Below are 19529 nucleotides of genomic sequence, written 5' to 3'. Positions count from 1 at the left end.
ATCTATCAGGGGCATCTAGAGAGATTCAGGTTGAAAAAGGCTGATGGAGACTCCAAATGAGGCAAAGCTTCTCTCGTGCTTCAATCCCAAGTCTCATATCTCTGCAAGAGAAATGGGATGAGCAAAAATCTGTTCTAAACTGTATAACATGAGTTTCCAACCTTTTGGCTTGCCTGGGCTATATTGAGTGAAGAGCATAATATTGCTAAAGTATGGAAACATCTCTAAAAATCACAGCAATGTTAAAAGTTTACAATCTTGTAAAGCATTAAAAGCTGCCAAGGGCGCATGCAGGCCATGGGCCATGGGCTGGATATGTCTGCTGTATAACTTAGGATATCTGAAAATCATCATGTTGCAGGAAGTTGAATTATAGTAGTGGCCAAAATTGTGGAAAACTTTTGGGAAAAGTGTACAGTAGAAATGCCACCTTTGGTTAAGTTTCCACCAATTTTTCTTCTAATTTCTTTATAACTGTAGCCTTGTTCACTTAATAATACTATTTTACATCACTTTCTGGGCAACCAGTCAAGTGTTTGCACCATTACTTTAATTTTATTACGTTTTACAAGCTCACTAAATGAAAGAGAGAGAAAAAACCCAACCAACTTGATAGCGATCACATAACACACTGACAAATGTCCTCCTCTCATCTTCAATACATGACATCAATAACTGAATCCTACTGCGATCTGATTGGCTCATTGCCAAAACAAGATGACACCTGATTGGCTCTCTAAACACTCATGCTCATTGGCTACAATCAGTTGAAGGAAAGCTACCTGATATCATCAACCTCAGCAAGTTGTGCTTCCTTTTTCTGGTTATTTGGCTATAACTTTTCATAGAATAAAAAGGGACACTGTCAGAATCCATTTATATCACATTCATAAATGTATGTTTAAAACATTATTTCCCCCCCCCTATGGATTCTGCCATCTCCTGAGGAAGGAGGAGCGCATGTGGATTCAGCCTGCCTTAGGTTATTTCAAAGGCCAAGGGAACCTTTTGAACTGGGGGGAACAAAAGGGAGGGTTAGAGAAGAAGGCATCTGGACTGTGTCTTTTAATTCTGGAGAGGAAGAAAGCAATAACCATAAAGATTCGAAGTTCCTTTTTTTCCCCCACGAAAGGGATGACACGAAGTAGAAGGATGGGGGCTGACCAAATGGGGTTGAGGGAAGGGGGGTTGAACCAGGTACCCTTTATAAAATTTCAATTTGTAAAACAATACTAAGTCCTGTCTTGTATTCCCACAACCAAGCATGTCCTAGTAAAGATTCCTTTTGGACTAGAACTGACTCCAAGAGTTTTTGTTTTCCTAAGACATGGATTGGGGTGGGTCCTGACAGACACAGTGGCTCAGTGGGTTAGGATGCTGAACTTGTCGATCAGAAGGTCAGCAGTTTGGCAGGTTGAATCCCGAGTGCCGCGTAACAGAGTGAGCGCCTGTTACTCATCCCAGCTTCTGCCAACCTAGCAGTTCAAAAGCACGTAAAAATGCAAGTAGAAGAATAGGGACCACTATGGTGGGAAGGTAACAGCGTTCCATCCACCTTTGGCATCTAGTCATGCCAGCCACATGACCACGGAGATGTCCTCGGACAAGCGCTGGCTCTTCGTCTTTGAAACGGAGATGAGCACCGGCCCCTAGAGTTGGAAACGACTAGCACGCATGTGCGGGGGAACCTTTACCTATACCTTTTTCATAAAATACAGTACAGACAATTGAACAAACTATGTTGCATTACATTCTTGATTAAATTATCTTTTCATTGATATATAATTTTATGGTACTACTGCAAAAAAAAGTGGTGTTATTAGCTATCAAACCTCAGAAATACACTTTTCCCAAAATGTTTCCACAATTTTGGCCACTACTGTAATTATTTTTTTTAGTTCCGTCCACTAGTTTTAATGGAAGGAGCTTGCAAATTAGTAGAATAGATCCTAGGGCTGGGAATTGTCCAGAATCAATTCCCTAGATAATTGTGGTTTAATTAATTATTTAATAATTAATTATTAATGAATGAATTTTGATTAAACAGTTATATACTAGGACAGGATGTTAACCCAAGAGAGCTTGGGTTTGGTGTAGTGGTTAACTCAGCAGGTTAGAAACAAGAGATTGTGAGTTCTAGTTTTGCCAAAGGCACGAAATCAACTATATGATCCTGGGACAGTCACTCTCTCTCAACCCTAGGAAGGAGGCAATGGCAAAACCACCTCCCAAAAATCTTGCTGTGGAAGCTGCAGAGAGTAGTTCAGGCAGTCAGCAGGAATCAACACTGCCTTGTAGGCACAATTCAAAAAAAAATTAACCCAATCATTGTGTACAAGCTTTGGGCAACAAGGAGTTATGGCCGGTTGCTTACATGAAAAGAAGATCTTTATCTTTAGGCTTCAAACATTCAAGTTTAGGGTAATGATTCCATTTCTCCTCCCATCTGCCCCAGGCTACGAATTTGGAAAGCAATTTTTTGAAACAGTAAACAAGGTCTCCACACAAGGGAATAAGAGAAGGGCAAATTTGGAAAAGGATACATAAGAGTTACACTTGCATGCTCAGTCAACATGAAATCACCTGCCCAATATTTTATTTTCCATCCGGTAACTTCTAAACTTTTTCTCTCAGATCCATTGACAAATTCCCAAGTTTACAGGTTTTTCCTTTATCTTGCAAAACAGTCCCATAGCGTTAATACTAGACTCCCCAAGGAGATATCCTTACTTCTTATTCTTTAATTCTCAGCAATCAATATCCCAAGGAGATATTGTTCTATAGAAGAAGGCGTTACTCTTTAAATTCTCAGCATGTGGTGATGGAGATAGTAAAGCCCTTTACACATATTCAGAAGTTCCTGTGGTATAGGTTTGGGTTCAAATGAAGCTGTGCACAGCATCTCACCCAGATGTTTCATTCAACAAGCCTTTCTCAAAGAGATAATTCTACCAATTAGGGCTTCAGAACTGTAGTATGGAGGAAGCAGGAGCAAAAGAAGATAAGCAATCACATTGCCCCAAGGAACTATGTACATTCCTAATGAAGATACTAAAGTACAGTATGTACCAAAACCACAGGAATCCATTGCCTGGAGGCAAGGCTAGTTCTTGGAAGAATTTAGGTTTTCCCCCAACATATTTTCACTAAAGTCATACTACTGACCAAGCAGAGGTACCAGCATAAAGTGATGATACGCAGGAATAGCAATAGAGCTAGCATGCACAAAATAGTTTGATTCTCAGGAAATTGCTGATCCTGCAAGTGCAAAGCAAATTCAAGGAGCAAAGTCAAGCTAGAGAACTAGGAATTGGCTAAAGTTGAGGATAGGCAGGAAGGGACACACCAGAAGCAACTTGAAGGAAAGAAGTTGGCAACAGTGATGGGGTTAAAGTAGGAACTTAAGTGTTGAAGACAGCAGTCCTGCACATACATATCACAGAACTGGGTGATTGCTGAGAGAAGATGAGAGAAAGATTAAATACCGAGAAAAGGAAAATATAGTACAGAACTGAATAGTTGGGGGCTTGTGGGGAGAGATTTTAAGCCATGCTAAAACTACCACTAATGCAGCAGTTTTAAGCAACTGATTTTAGATGCCAAGAAAGGGCAGCACACGGTTAATTGTTTAACTAGCGGTTGTGTTTTTACTGCCAGGGAAGTGAAGCACTTAGAGATTTCTTGCCTCAAATCCCACAATGCCACAAGTGCTACACACTTGAATTAGTAGAGATTGAATTTTCTAGTCTGCTTCCAGCAATAAAATGACTTGGTCTAACCCCATGCTTTGGAATTGGAGAAGATAAAGAAAATGGCTTTTAACTTTTGATGTGAACCTTCTCTTCTGCCAAAAAACGTGAGGTTCAGTGCCTCTCGTTTTATCCTCAAAGAAATGCTATAAAGTAGATGAGGCTGAAAGAGAGATCTTGCCAGGTTGCCCAGTAGGTTGGGTGGAGTTACAGACTTGGGATGTTCAAATACTTCATTGTTGTTGTGCTTTCGAGTCAGTCTGACTCCTGGCGACCGCCTGGACGGGTCCCTGCTGTTTTCTTGGCAAGATTTCAGAAGCAGTTTGCCATTGCCTCCTTCCTTGGGCTCAGCGAGTGAGCAACTGGCTCAAAGTCACCCAGCTGCTTTCATGCCTAAGGTGGGACTGGAGCTCACAATCTCCCAATTTCTAGCCTGATACCTTAACCCAGGGGTAGGCAACCTCGGCTCTTTTATGACTCATGGACTTCAACTCCCAGAATTCCTGAGCCTGCTGGCTCAGGAATTCTGGGAGTTGAAGTCCATGAGTCATAAAAGAGCCGAGGTTGCCTACCCCTGCTTAACCACTACACCAAACCGGGTCTCAGGCTAACATTGAGCATTGTTGCCATTGCCCATCATGAGAAAATTGTTTGGGTTTCAGCAGGTAAATTTAGGATGTAAATGTGACAAACGTCTTAGCCCAGCACCCCCAACCTGAGCACTCTCCAGAATGTGGACTTGAACTCCCAGAATAAGCAGCAGCTGGGGATACACAAGTACAGGTACTCCTTGACTTAGGACCACAGTTGAGCACAAAATTTCTGTTGCTAAGTGAAACATTTTTTAAGCGAATTTTGCCTCGCTTTATGGCCCTTCTTGCCACAGTTCTTAAGTGAATCACTGCACTTGTTCAATTAGTAACAAGGTTGTGAAGTGAATCTGGCTTCCCCATTGTGAGAAGGCTGCAAGAGCTGATCGCCTGGCCCTGGGACACTGCGACCGTCATAAATATGAGTCAGTTGCCAAGCCTCTGAATTTTGACCATGAGGATGCTGCAATGGCTGTAAGCGTGGAAAATGGTCATAAGTCGCTTTTTTCAATGACGTTGTAACTTTGAATGGTCACTAAATGAACTGTTGTAAGTGGAGGACTACCTGTATTAGTCTTGGGATTTGGCAAGCATAGGAGGTTTTCAACCTGCTACTACGTGCGGGACTTAGCGTAGCAGAAGAGGAAGACGGAATTAGAGGCAGTAATCCAACCATTGGTGTCTTGGGTGTAAACAACTAAGATGACATGGGATTTGCATTCCATCCCTCCCCCCCTGCCACCCTCCCCCCACCACCACACACAATTGTTTCTTGCTAGAGTTCCTCCCCTGGCAGTACCTTGTGCCTCAGAAACCAACATAGATGGAGGAAGCTGTACTTCATGCCAGGGGGGCTGGCTTGTCCCTGACTGTGGAAAGCTCAGCCTGGCACTGGAATGTACTGGTACCACTCCAAGAAGCCAGGCAGGGATCTCGTCTTAAAAGGGTTGACTTCTGGGCCCACAGCCAAGAAACCTGAAGTATTCTGGCAGGGAGGGGGGGGAGCAAAACTATAGGTCTGCACTCCTGCATTCTACTTAAAGCAAAGAGAAGCCAGTTAGCCAGGTTTTCTCCTCACGGCCCGGATTCCTAGCATTTGAGTTTCTTTGGCAGAAATACTTCCAACTTCCCATCCCGGGGACAGGTTTGAGCAGGAGAATGTTTGGTAGAAAAGAACCAGTCATTTGAACTGTGGTATGGTTGGATCTGGTTCTTCCTTGTATGTTTCTATTGCTTTCTCTACATTAGCTTTTTTTCATTTTGCCAACAAAGTGGAGGAGGAAATGGATCAAACTTTATAGGTAGCCCGCGACTTAGGGGCCACAACCGAACCTATTTTTTTTTTGTTGCTAAGCAAGGCAGTTGTTCAGTTGAGTTTTGCCTCATTTGATGACTTTTTTGCCACAGTTGTTAAACGAATCACTGCAGTTGCTACATGAATCATGTGGTCACTAAGCGAATCTGGCTTCCCTCATTGACATTGTTTGTTGGAAGCCATTTGGGAATGTTACAAATGGTAATCACACCATCCCGGGACAGTGGAACTGTCATGAATATATCCCAGTTGACAAATGCCAGAATTTTGATCAGGTGACCATGGGGATATTGTAATGGTCGCTTGTTGAAAAACAGTCATAAGACACTTTTTTCAATGCCAATTGTAACTTCAGACAGTCACTAAACGAATGGTTATAAGTCGAGGACTACCCGTACTTATTTACTTCAGGAACCATAACCTGACTTGCTGTTTGTTTCGTCATATGTCCTTTATTACAACAAAAAGGAAAAGGGTGAAGTGGAAGGCTAGGGAATTCTGGGAAGTGAAGTCCATACATTTTAAAGCTGTTGAAGTTGAGAAACACTGTTTTAACTAAGGGATGTCTCATTTCTCAGTCCTGGCAATGGAAACTGAAGAAAAAATTCAGTCCTGATTTGTGGGAAATGCAAATGTTCCTATAATTTACCACACTCTCCCTCCAGGATTTGAGGCTTACAAGATTTAGTTCAGACTCTATTTAGATTCCCATGTTGTGTGCTCTATACTCCAACTTGCTTGGTTTGGTTTAGACCATATGAACCACCCCTGTGTAAGTTAGTCATCCAACCAGGATTATACAAACCATGGCTAAGAGTGATGGAAAACCTGGCCACTCCCTATAAAGGAAACATTGCATTCTTTCATGCACATTTAATTTTTGATACTAGATTTAAATCTTTTTTTTTACGAAGAACACAGGAGTTTGGCTGGATTTTCTCTCAATGGGGAAAACTATAGATGGATTCTTTTCCCTCTGTCATATATCAGGGAAATCCTTGGAATTCCCCAGTGTCTGATGCTAAAGAATAGGGTCTGCTTGTACCCCGGCTACTGGATGTATGAGAAAGCCATATAGAGACCAAGAGGCTTTGTGCCCCTTGGGAATTTGTGGAACAGGGAAGAGGTCGCTAACTGTCTACAAGTAATCTTCACTTAATGACTGGTCACTTAGCAACCATTCAAAGTTACAACGGACCCTGCCAAAAGTTAGTTATGACCTGGTTCTAGAGTTCTGATGGCTGCATTCCCCCACAGTTCAATGAGCACACGTTGAGTGCTTGGCAACTAGTTCACCTTTATAGCTGGTTGCATCATTCCACAGTCACACGTCCATAATTTACAACATTATTTTGCCAGTTTATGGCCTTTTCAGATAGTTTTCAGCAAAAAAAACTCCCATAGGAATACATCGATTCTCTTAACAGTCACAAAATGTCATAAAATGGCGTTAGGTCATGTAGGTGGCTTGACTTACAACTGTCATGAGTTACAATAGAAATTACAGGCTCCCTTATGGCTGTACTGTAAGTTGTGGAGTAGGAAATGGCAAGATAAATGCTTTGATCTTAATTGCTGTGCCTTAGAACCAGCTTCAAATTTGAGCAAAATGCCTTTTGGTGAGCTCTTACCTCTGTTAACCCGTGCTATCAAATGTGACAAGCATCAGTTATGGTCTACACAATGCCCTGTGGCTCTTTGGTAAGTACCTGCACACATACACACATATACACTCCATTATAATTTTCTATAATTATAATATAAGAGGACTCTCTTTTCAGGATTGTAGGGAACTGAAAGAGATGGAAAAGAAAGTGAAACATCCTAGGTAAGTATTAATGGGCAATTTTGTTTGAGGGGGTCATTGACAGCTATTCCAGTTGTTATTTATGGTATATCATATATGGACTAGCAACATATATTAATATTTCACCTAGATTAGTAAAACATAATAAAAATATACATTTTAAAAAGATCTATATTCAAATCCAATGGCTAGGTCATCTAACCATTGAAGCGCAGCATCATTTATGTGAAAATAAAAATCAGATACTAAACCGGTACATGCCCTCAGCTTACACAGCCAATTATGATGTGATCTACAGTTTAATATAAAAAGGTAAAGGTTCCCCCGCACATGCGTGCTAGTCATTTCCAACTCTAGGGGCCGGTGCTCATCTCCGTTTCAAAACCGAAGAGCCAGCGCTTGTCCAAGGATGTCTCCATGGTCATGTGGCCGGCATGACAAGTCGCCAAAGGCGCACGGAACGCTGTTACCTTCCCACCGGAGTGGTCCCTATTTTTCTACTTGCATTTTTACGAGCTTTCAAACTGCTAGGTTGGCAGAAGCTGGGATGAGTAACAGGCGCTCACTCTGTTATGCGGCACTCGGGGTTCGACCCGCCAAATTGCCGACCTTCTGATCGACAAGCTCAGCGTCCTAACCCACTGAGCCACCGCGTCCCTATACAGTTTGATATAGGAGCCCGCAATCACACTGAGGGGAAGATACTATGCCCCATTTATTCAGAGAGTCCCTGAAGACTCCATGTGAGGTGAGAATCCTATTCAGGATTGCCCATTGCTGACGTGGTAGTTCAAAGCCTGGCACCTTTTTTGTGGAGTCATTTATATGTCCTCGTATGTCTGGGCATTCAGCAACCCATTTGGCTTTCCATTGGAAATCAATGTTAAAGTTGTTGGGCAGATGTTGTGCATGTGCCAGCAGGGCCTTCCTGGATTCGAGTCTATTTGAGCTATTCCAATATGGCCATTCTGATGCCATCCATGACTTATTGAGGTGCTCTTGTGAAGGACCAACTGGGAACACCACACACTTCACACTGTATATCTTTTGCCTGTATTTTACACCTTGAACACAGATGTAATTTGAGCTGGGGCTCAATCTCAAAAACCTGATATTTGATTAGCTCTACCACCCTTTTCCTTTGATAGCAGGGCTTTGGGCCAAAATATGTAAAGAATCAAAACGAATGAAGTGTGCCTAAGTATGCTTGAAATGTATACCTGCATTTTCCCCAAACTACCAGCCTCACTTTCTCTCTGTGGAATATAATATTTCTGTCTCCCTTTGCACCTGGGACCTTGTTGTTGTTGTTGTTGTTAGCTGCGAAGTCGTGTCCGACCCATCGCGACCCTATGGACAACATTCCTCCAGGCCTTCCTGTCCTCTACCATCTTCTGGAGTCCATTTAAGCTCGCGCCTACTGCTTCAGTGACTCCATCCAGCCACCTCATTCTCTGTCGTCCCCTTCTTCTATTGCCCTCGATCTTTCCCAGCATTAGGCTCTTCTCCAGTGAGTCCTTCCTTCTCATTAGGTGGCCAAAGTACTTGAGTTTTAGCTTCAGAATCTGGCCTTCTAAAGAGCAGTCAGGATTGATCTCCTCTAGGACTGACCGGTTTGATCGCCTTGCAGTCCAAGGGACTCGCAGGAGTCTTCTCCAGCACCACAGTTCAAAGGCCTCAATTCTTTGGCGCTCAGCCTTTCTTATGGTCCAACTTTCACTGCCATACATTGCAACTGGAAAGACCATAGCCTTGACTATACGCACTTTTGTTGACAGGGTGATGTCTCTGCTTTTTAGTGTGCTGTCTAGATTTGCCATGGCTTTCCTCCCCAGGAGCAAGCGTCTTTTAATTTCTTGGCTACAGTCCCCGTCTGCAGTGATCTTGGAGCCCAGGAAAATAAAATCTGTCACTACCTCCATTTCTTCCCCATCTATTTGCCAGGAATTGAGAGGGCCAGATGCCATGATCTTGGTTTTCTTAATGTTAAGTTTCAACCCAAGTTTTGCACTCTCCTTCTTCACCTGCAACAAGAGGCTCTTTAGTTCTTCTTCACTTTCTGCCATTAGAGTGGTATCATCTGCGTATCTTAGGTTGTTGATATTTCTTCCGGCAATCTTAATTCCAACTTTTGATTCATCTAGCCCTGCCTTTCTCATGATGTGCTCTGCATATAAGTTAAATAGGCAGGGCGACAGTATACAGCCTTGCCGGACTCCTTTCCCAATTTTGAACCAATCAGTGGTTCCGTGTCCAGTTCTCACTGTTGCTTCTTGACCCGCATATAGGTTTCTCAAGAGACAAATAAGATGGTCTGGTACTCCCATCTCTTTAAGAACTTGCCACAGTTTGTTGTGATCCACACAATCAAAGGCTTTAGCATAGTCAATGAAGCAGAAGTAGATGTTTTTCTGGAACTCCCTAGCTTTCTCCATGATCCAGCGTATGTTGGCAATTTGATCTCTAGTTCCTCTGCCTCTTCGAAATCCTGCCTGTACTTCTGGTAGTTCTCGATCCACATACTGCTGAAGTCTAGCTTGTAGGATTTTAAGCATGACTTTACTAGCATGAGAAATGAGTGCAATGGTGCGATAGTTTGAACATTCTTTGGCACTGCCTTTCTTTGGAATTGGAATGTAAACTGATCTTTTCCAATCCTGTGGCCACTGTTGAGTTTTCCAAATTTGCTGGCAAATTGAGTGTAGCACTTTTACTGCATTGTCTTTTAAGATTTTGAATAGCTCAGCTGGAATACTGTCACTTCCACTAGCTTTGTTGTTGCTCAGTTTTTCTAAGGCCCACTTCACTTCACATTCTAGGATGTCTGGCTCGAGGTCAGTGACCACCTCATTGTGATTATCAGGGACGTTAAGCTCATTCTTGTATAGTTCTTCTGTGTAATTTTGCCACCTCTTCTTAATCTCTTCTGCCTCTGTTAGGTCCCTGCCATTTTGGTCCTTTATCATGCCCATTTTTGCATTAAACGTTCCCTTCATCTCTCCAATTTTCTTGAAAAGATCTCTGGTCCTCCCTATTCTATTGTTTTCTTCTATTTCTTTGCACTGTTCATTTAAGAAGGCATTCTTATCTCTTCTAGCTATTCTCTGGAATTCTGCATTCAATTGGGCGTATCTTTCTTTTTCTCCCTTGCCTTTCGCTTCCCTCCTTTCCTCAGCTATTTGCAAAGCTTCCTCAGACAGCCATTTTGCTTTCTTGCATTTCTTTTTCTTTGGGATGGTTTTGGTTGCTACCTCTTGTACAATGTCGCGAACCTCTGTCCATAGTTCTTCAGGCACTCTGTCTATCAGATCTAATTCCTTAAATCTATTTGTCACCTCTACTGTATATTCAACAGGGATATGATTTAATTCATACCTGAGTGGCCTAGTGCTTTTCCCTACTTTCTTCAGTTTAAGCCTAAACTTTGCAAGGAGAAGCTCATGGTCTGAGCCACAGTCAGCTCCTGGTCTTGTTTTTACTGACTGTATAGAGCTTCTCCATCTTTGGCTGCAGAGCATATAGTCAATCTGATTTCTGTGTTGACCATCTGGTGATGTCCATGTGTAGAGCCGTCTCTTGGGTTGTTGGAAAAGAGTGTTTGCTATGACCATCGCATTCTCTTGACAGAATTCTATCAGCCTGTGCCCTGCTTCATTTTGCACTCCAAGGCCAAACTTGCCTGTTATTCCAGTTATCTTTTGGCTTCCTACTTTAGCATTCCAATCCCCCATGATGATAAGAACATCATTTTTTGGTGTTAGTTCTATAAGGTGCTGTAGTGCTTCATAGAACTGGTCAATTTCATCCTCTTCAGCACTGGTGGTTGGGGCATAGACTTGGACTACTGTGATATTGAATGGTTTGCCTTGGATTCGAACTGAGATCATTCTGTCATTTTGAGGATTGTATCCCAGTATTGCTTTTCCTACTCTTTTATTGACTATGAAGGCTACTCCATTTCTTCTGAAGGATTCTTGCCCACAGTAGTATACCTGATGGTCATCTGAATTAAATTCACCCATTCCTGTCCATTTTAGTTCGCTGATACCTAAGATGTCAATGTTCAGTCTTGTCATCTCTTGTTTGACCACGTCCAGCTTTCCTTGATTCATGGATCTTACATTCCAGGTTCCTATGGAGAAAAAATCTTTACAGCATTGGACTTTCCTTTCACCACCAGACACATCCACAGCTGAGCGTCCTTTCGGCTTTGGCCCAGTCGCTTCATTCTTTCTGGCGCTACTAGTACTAGCCCTCTGCTCTTCCCCAGTAGCATATTGGACGCCTTCCGACCTGAGGGGCTCATCTTCCAGCGTCATATCGTTTTGCCTTTTGGTACTGTCCATAGGGTTTTCATGGCAAAGATACTGGAGTGGGTTGCCATTTCCTTCTCCAGTGGATCACGTTTTGTCAGAACTCTCTGCTATGACCTGTCCGTCTTGGGTGGCCCTGCACGGCATAGCTCATAGCTTCATTGAATTACGCAAGCCCCTTCGCCACGACAAGGCAGTAATCCATGAAGTCCCCCTCAAAGCACATGCTGGGAAGAAATGTGTTAGTTTTCAGGTGCCAAGGTTCTTCAGGTGCTTCACACTACCTACTCTGTACTTTCCCTCCTATATGCCAACTGACAAGGATACTATTCTCTGCACTCGCACAGTTTGGTTTGGACAAATTGCTTGCATATTTTTGTATATCACAGAGTGCAATCAATAATCTTGGCAATTTGATATCCTCTCATTATGATGCTTAATTTGAGGCTTGTTGCATTCTCTCTCTCTCTCTCTCTCTCCCTCATGCTCAAGGAGCGTGTTTTTTTTCTCCCCTTTTTTAACACTTTCAATTCAGCTGAAAAGAAGAGTGCTTCTGCGTAGCTCCAGACTGGATCCAATTCTACTGAACAGTTTCAACAGATTCAGGATTAAGAATAGAGCCAGTTTCAAAACCAGACACAAGCTCCTGTATCTCTGTTGTTTTTAAAACACTTAAATGATTTTTACTTCCGATTACAAATGTGCAATTGCATTAGTGCATTAGCCTTACTGTACATCTCTGTTTTGACTCAAAACATTTGAGGTTGAAACTGTAGGAAAGCTTAACTGTAGATCCATTGTAGATACTCAAGATCAGGAACTACTGAGTCAAACAAGATTTGCCATGAAATAGTATTGTATTCTTATCAGTTGCACAACATCAGTTCTGTGTAAATGAAACACTGGAGAAAATTCTTAACATTGGATGATGCACTGCATTCTCATGACATACCTATGTCAAATATAGCCTTAAGGAGTTGCGTTGCCCAACATGTAATACTTGGCTAAATTTAATCTTGTTTTATTTTGTTTTGCTGTGGCTATCTTGTGCAGACTGGCCCATTTGATTCAATGACCTACTGTATGTGACTCTTAAACATGAGCTGATATAAGTTAGCAAAATTTAGTGTATTCTGCAAAGACTACCCCCCCCCAACCTTTGACAGTTAGACATTTCCATTGATACTGCTTTTCAGAAATCCTTTACTCTCCTTCCCCACTTCAAAAAAAAAGTCAGGCACAAATCAGGTTACAGTTTTTTAAAAATTATCTGAATAACATAGTTGTCAGTTAACACTATACAAAACTCTGAGTGGGAGACCATGAAAAGGATCCCCACGATGTTACTTCCAGCTTAAGGGAATTACAATAGTTCAGGACATCTTTGAAAAACAAAACACAGAGAGCAAAACAAAAGAGAAATAAGAATCTTTTTTTCCAGGGAAAAGTCAAATAGATTTACAAGCCAGAATATCTCTGTAAAAGGAATGGGGCTTAATGCATTTGTTCAAAGTCCTATTTCTTTCTGATGAATTTCTTTCTATCCCTGTCTGAGGCAGGTGGTTGTAATAGGTAAAGATCAATGGTCAGGGAAGAAACAGACCCCTTTGTTTACCCAGGCCCCTGAGAATAGCCAAAACCTCCACTAATTATTAACCAGAGAGCAAATAGCTCCAGTCCAAGGCAATTGTAGGGTCAGGGTTCTTTCCCACCCCCACCCCCCATCCACTCCAAACAACTTTTTTTACTAAATCCAAACTAGCTTCTTTGCTCCCTTCAGACTTTTTCCCCCCCTGCATTATCTTTGCAGGTAATTCTGGCCTTTGTCCAATATTCACATCTTTCATAAAACATGTGTTATTTATGCAGGTTTGGGTTGGTTACCTTTTCTCTTTCCAAGTCTCCTTGCATTCATTCAGTCCCCAATTTTTTCAGTCAGACATGCATTCCATTCCTCTTGCGTTCCTTGCAGAATGAAATTCACCTCTTTCTTTTTTTCCCCCCAACTCTGTCTCTCTCCTTATTCTGTAAGTTCAGATTTTGACCAAAAAATGGCTTTCGTTTCAGAGGAGCCAAAAGGATTTATACAACAGCCAGTTCTCTGTGCCATTTTCTGTTCCTCTCATTATTTTTAATTTGTCTGCTTCTTGGTCTATTCTCATAGCCCCCTGCTCGTGGTACATTTGCTGATTGAGATAAAGGATGTTAGTTTGTTTGTTTGCTTATATAAGGGGGACATCTGAGCAGTTTACATTTTTTTTAAAAAAGAAAACCATATAACAAAAAATAACCATGTACATTCAGGAAAAAAAAATACCAAGGAAACAACTGTTGGGGCTCCACACCCATCCTGCCCCAAAGACTTCGAAATATTTTGGAACCTCATCAGAATGAGAGCCTTGTCCCAAAGGTGCTTTTTTCACGAGGCAACTGGCCTTTGTTGTTTTTCTTGCAAATGACCAGCTGTCTTCAAGAAGTATAAATCCTGCCATCCAGTCAGAGCTGAAGAAGCTTCTTGGATGAGAAGCCAACCGTCTTCAAAGAAAAACAAGAAAGTCCAGTTGCCTCATGAAAAAAGCACCTTTGGGACAACCATGACTTGGATGACTGAGAACCTCCATAGACAATGAGACCCTTAGAGATTTCTGGATGGGATGCTGTTCCAGTGGACAGATACTGCAACAGAGAAGACATACTTCCTATTTTTCCATACTGCTTATTTAAAGGGATTTAGAATGCATCTCTTTGCCTAATCTTACCAGGTGGATAGAAAATATTAGAACAGGCAATTCTCAAATAAACAGGCCAATGAAGGGCTTCATAGGTAATAATCAGCACCTTAAATTACACCTGGAAACAGACTGGACACCAGTGCAGCTCCCCCAGCAGCAATGATAAATGACCAAACTAGAGCATGAACATCATTGCCTGCACTTACTGCATTCTGGAACATAAGTTCCAAGAGGTCTTCAAAGGCAGACCCATCTGCATCATATTGTAGTAGTCCATTCAAAAGCTCTCTAGGCATTGGTGACTATCTAAAGGGCCTCCCAATCTAGGTACAGCTGCAACTTGTGCAACAGGCAAATCTGTGCAAAGACCCTCCTGGCCACAGCTTGCTACCTGCTCTTTGAATAAGAGCTATGTATCCAGAATAATCCTCAGGTTGCCTACAGCCTAAAGTGGGGGAGTAATGTCTCATATAAAACTAAATATGGAAAGTCCCCAGATCAAGGGTGTGTGTGGGGGGGGACATACATATAGTCCATTTTGTCTTGTCAGGATAGAATCCACTTTTTCCTCCCCATCGAGACCTGAACAACCTCTAGACACTGTGACAGGACATTGACAGCATCATCTGGACCGTCTGGGATCAACATGGGTATCATCTGATACTGGTGATATTGACAGATGACCTTATCTAACAGTTTCATGTAGTTGCTGAATAAGAGGCGAAAGCATCAGGCCATCAAGCCCTGATGCACCTCATAAACAAAGAGCTCTGGGTGCAACATCCTCTCCCCCAAAACTGACTGGAATGAACCACTGGAGCAAGAGGAGAACCACTATAAAATGAGGGCTCCCATCCCCAAACCCTGCAGCTGGTCTAAAAGGTTACTACGATCATTGGTACTGAAAGCCACTGAAAGATCAAGAGCACCACTCCTATCCCAGCTTCACCAAAGATCATCAGCAAGTACAACCAATGCTGTCTCTGGATTGTTCTGTACTATACTACACTGTACAGCCTGAAAGCCAACTTAAATGGATCCAGATAATCTCTTTCCTCCAAGACCCTCTGCAGCAGTTGCCTGACCACTTTTCATTATGGCAACGTTCTGTTTAAAAGTCAACCGGTTGGAAACTTAACTCATACTTCATCATTGCTGACAGGGCTGCTTTTGAGGACATCCAACTGGCTTAGAAGCCCAAGCCACATCTTGTGCCTCACAGTGCAGTCTTCCAAGAGAAGGAACAGCCTGAAGTCTTTGAAGGGGCAACAGGAAAAAGGAGAAGACCACTACTTTGGCCCGAGATAGCTACAATACTTCATTTTCCATATGGCAAAGCCATTGCTATCATGCTGTTTCTATTCTTCTTCATCTAACTTATTTTTCACCTCCACGCCCATGTTATGCACTGTTAACCTATCCATAGACTTTTCCTAAAGCTGCCTTTGTTTGTTCAGCTGCCCCATTTGTTCCTGCATTTCACTTTTGTTTGCTGATGTATTCATCTCATTGAAAAAGATTTGTTCATTCTCTCACATATCCCTTTATTTGTTCACATTTCCTCAGTCACTCCACATCATTCATTATACTTGTATAGCCACACATACACTCATATATACATGCACCAACATTCCAGTGTTGCCAGAGTTCACAGCTGAACCCAAACTGATAAGGTTGTCCTATCTTCTGGTTCCAGAGGTCCTTGGGCCAATAATGCCTGTCCTAGTTTGGGTCTTCCAATATCTGGCACATTTCACCACCACAACTGCTCATACATAGTCCCTCTTGTCAATGGTACTGCCTGGTGGAGCAGTAGATCTGGCTGGAACAGAATAGGCAATACGGCCTGGATAACGGTTGTCCCGTGGTGGGCAGGAGCAGCATAGGAGTGATCCTCCAAGGAGCAGTAAGGCAGAAGCTGACCAACCAACATAGAGAGCAGCCCCCAGTTCCCTTTTGAGGGGTTCAGCCACAATTGGATTGTAAAAGTCACGGATGATGGAGTTGGCAGACCAGCAGACAGGAATAAGTGCAAGAAGTCCTGAGACGATAAAGAAGGCACCTGAGGTAATGACAATACGTGCCTTGGCACCTTCTTCCTCCACGCAGTTGGTACACTTGGCTCCAACAATACCCACCAACAATGCCAGGACAGCAAGCACCACAGAGATAACCATGAGGGCCCGGGCAGCTTGGACATCTTGAGGCAGGGCTAGCATGGAATCATAGATCTTGCACTGCATCTGGCCAGTACTCTGTACCACACAATTCATCCACAGTCCCTCCCAGATCACCTGTGCCACAACAATGTTGTTTCCGATGAATGCTGAAACCTTCCACATGGGCAATGCACAGGAAAGGATAGTCCCCACCCAGCCAAAGATGCACAGAGACAGAGCCATGATCTCTAGCCCCGCAGATGCCATTATGGCTATCCTTCACTTTGGCTATAAAATGCCCACCTCTTTTTTTTTCCTTTCTTCTTCTGCCCTCTGGGAAGGTCAAGGATGATGGATTATGGACAGAAACCCCAAGAGACAAGTTGTTTTCGGTAGAAATCAATGAAGACGAGAATTCAGAAAATACTCCCTCTCAATGGTGGTAGGGGACATCAGAAGTCTTATGTTTTCACCCTGAAAAAAAAACACTAATAAATCAATCCCAAAAGAACGTTGCACTCATGTGGCTGTCCAAGACAAAGAAAACGTACGGAGCTTTTCGTTAAAATTAACTCTCTCTAGTAGATCAGCGAGCAGAACTGTTACAGAAGAAGCCTTCTTGGGTTACCTGCATAAGGAAAGCAGCTTCGAAGATGGCAATCTATAGCTTCTGAGAGTCGGTTTTTGATGTAGGGTCATCCAGAAATAACTGTCTGTGAGGTGTCACTTTAGGAGCTGGGTTGGAGAAGGACAGGCCAAAGTCTGAAAGGTGAAGAACCCCTAAAGGGGAAATAAGGATTAATCCAGTGCTATCTTTTCTCGGTGGCTCCGACAACCTGTTTGTTATTGCATTGTTCTCCTTCACAGGTACCTGTTTGTCTAGAAGGATCCCAAGGGAGCCTCAGCTTAGGGACAGTGAGGGGCGGGTTATATGAACCCCCAACAGGTGGATGGGAGGGGCAGAAGACCAATCCAAGAAGGGCATTGGGGGATCCATGGTAACCAAGGCCTGGGTGGTGGTGGTGTTATGGAGAGAGTTTGAATATTTCTTTATTTTCTGCTGGCGAGTTGGGAAGCTGCCCATTCCAGAGGAGAACAAGGGGGGGAGAGGAAGAGGCCGAGAAAAACAAGCAAGGGTGGAAAGGGAGGGAGGGAGGGAGGAAGAAAGACAGAAAGACATAGAGGGAGTTATTGTGGTCAAATTCTTCTAGAAGAGAAATTTAAAAAATGGAAACGATTAGATAGTCATTATGCCAACCAGGCATAACTCCAAAGTTACATAGAAGGGTCACATCTACTATTTAAATTAACTGAACACTTATTAACACAGGGGTCCACATGCATACATGTCCACACAAGCGCATGCACAAACATCCCTTTATTTTCATTACACAAATGCAACTCTCTCTAATAAATGCACAACAGGAGGCTTTTGTAAAGTTCATTTCGATAAGATAAAAGTTTTTCCTGAGTTGCATTTAAAGAATTGACAGCACAACTACTGTTAACAGTGGTTGATCACAAAACATTTATTGGGAGCAGCATAATGTGACATTAGTATTTTCCATTAATGTGCATAATATGATTAATAACACTCAACTTTCTCCCAATTCAAACCAAAGAAGACGGAATTAAACTTTGTTCTGATTTTCTGCATTTTAGTGGATTCAGTCCTGTTGCTAACTGTATGTTAGACTAAGGCACTTTTGGCTCAGTGTGTTGGGAGAACCCAGTCAATTTTGGTTGACTTAAAAAGACATTATAAAGCATAGAGTACTGTGGCTGAACGTTATGTGCTAATCCAGTCATTGGGACTTAATTTACAGATGTGCCTATAGATGTTGTGATTAGGGTTATTTTAACACCCAAACCCTGTTAAAGAATTGTGATTCTGGATGAGTTCCTTAACTGCAGTTTGAAACCAGGATAACAATTGATCTAAACCTTGGTCTGGCATAGTGTTTCTCAACGTTACCCATTTTAGGATGTATGGATTTCACTTCCCACAATTCCCCAGTCAGAATTCTGAGAGTTGTGAAGTTCAAGTGTTTGTTTATGCACATGTGTGTCTGCATACACGTGAGAGAGAGGGAAGTTGGAACAGGTATCAATTTTAACTCCTTCTTTCAGCCTCAGGATGCAAAGCTAAGACACTAGAGTGGTCTCAAAAGAATGCCACTCTACCCATTGCTCTTTTTTTCTTCCCCACAAATATGCAGAGAGGAGAAAGAGGGGCACCAATAGGATAAATGGAGATTAACTAGTTGAAAAGTCCATTTCCAGATGTCAACCCTTTTCTTCTCTTTGGCCTGGCATTGTACACTTACTAAGAGATTCCTCTGGTTCTTTACCTCTTCTACTTGTTCTGGGAAAGCAAGTGTTAATTCCTTTCTTTTTGTGGGTAGGTCTCTCAGGACATGTAGACTTTAATCCACATCTCTATTGACTTTCTCTCATACATCACTCTTTTCTATCCAGTGAATCTATTGGTTAAAAAAAGAAATCAGATCAGACTAGAACACTATTTTTCTATTCTTTTTGTCCCTTGGGCTTTAAGAAACTAGCAATATTCTTGGGCTTGGACTACAAGAAATTGGCAATATTCTTTCAAGTAAAAAGCCCAGCATCTTTTCTGACCAACAAATTTTATTGAGAGGCACTGACTTTCAAGAGCTGCAACTCATTTTAATCAGATGCACTGAACGCTAGACTGATTTTAAATTGGGATAAGGCATGGTAGGGGATGGGAGTGAGGGGACAACAAGTTAGCTATGCAGAGGCAGGTTGTTTGTGAGACAAAGTATACATATCTTATCAACTAACACTTATAATGTGTTAAAAACCCCTTGGTGTTTGTTGAGATT

General features: G+C 42.3%; 1 protein-coding gene across 1 annotated transcript; it reads right to left on the bottom strand.

Moving 5' to 3' along the window:
• Positions 1–16275: 16275 nt before the first annotated feature.
• On the bottom strand, positions 16276–16996 carry LOC308676963 (claudin-9-like; the record flags this gene model as incomplete). The annotated part of the gene is made up of 1 exon (XM_081343038.1): positions 16276–16996. The coding sequence occupies exon 1, from the start codon at positions 16930–16932 to the stop codon at positions 16276–16278; it is 657 nt and encodes a 218-aa protein (XP_081199164.1). The 5' UTR covers positions 16933–16996.
• Between the last annotated feature and the right edge of the window lie 2533 nt (positions 16997–19529).

The sequence above is a fragment of the Vipera berus genome (genome assembly GCF_964194415.1).
Source record: "Vipera berus genome assembly, chromosome: Z".
NCBI lineage: Eukaryota > Metazoa > Chordata > Lepidosauria > Squamata > Viperidae > Vipera > Vipera berus.
This window is presented reverse-complemented; position numbering and strand designations above follow the sequence as displayed.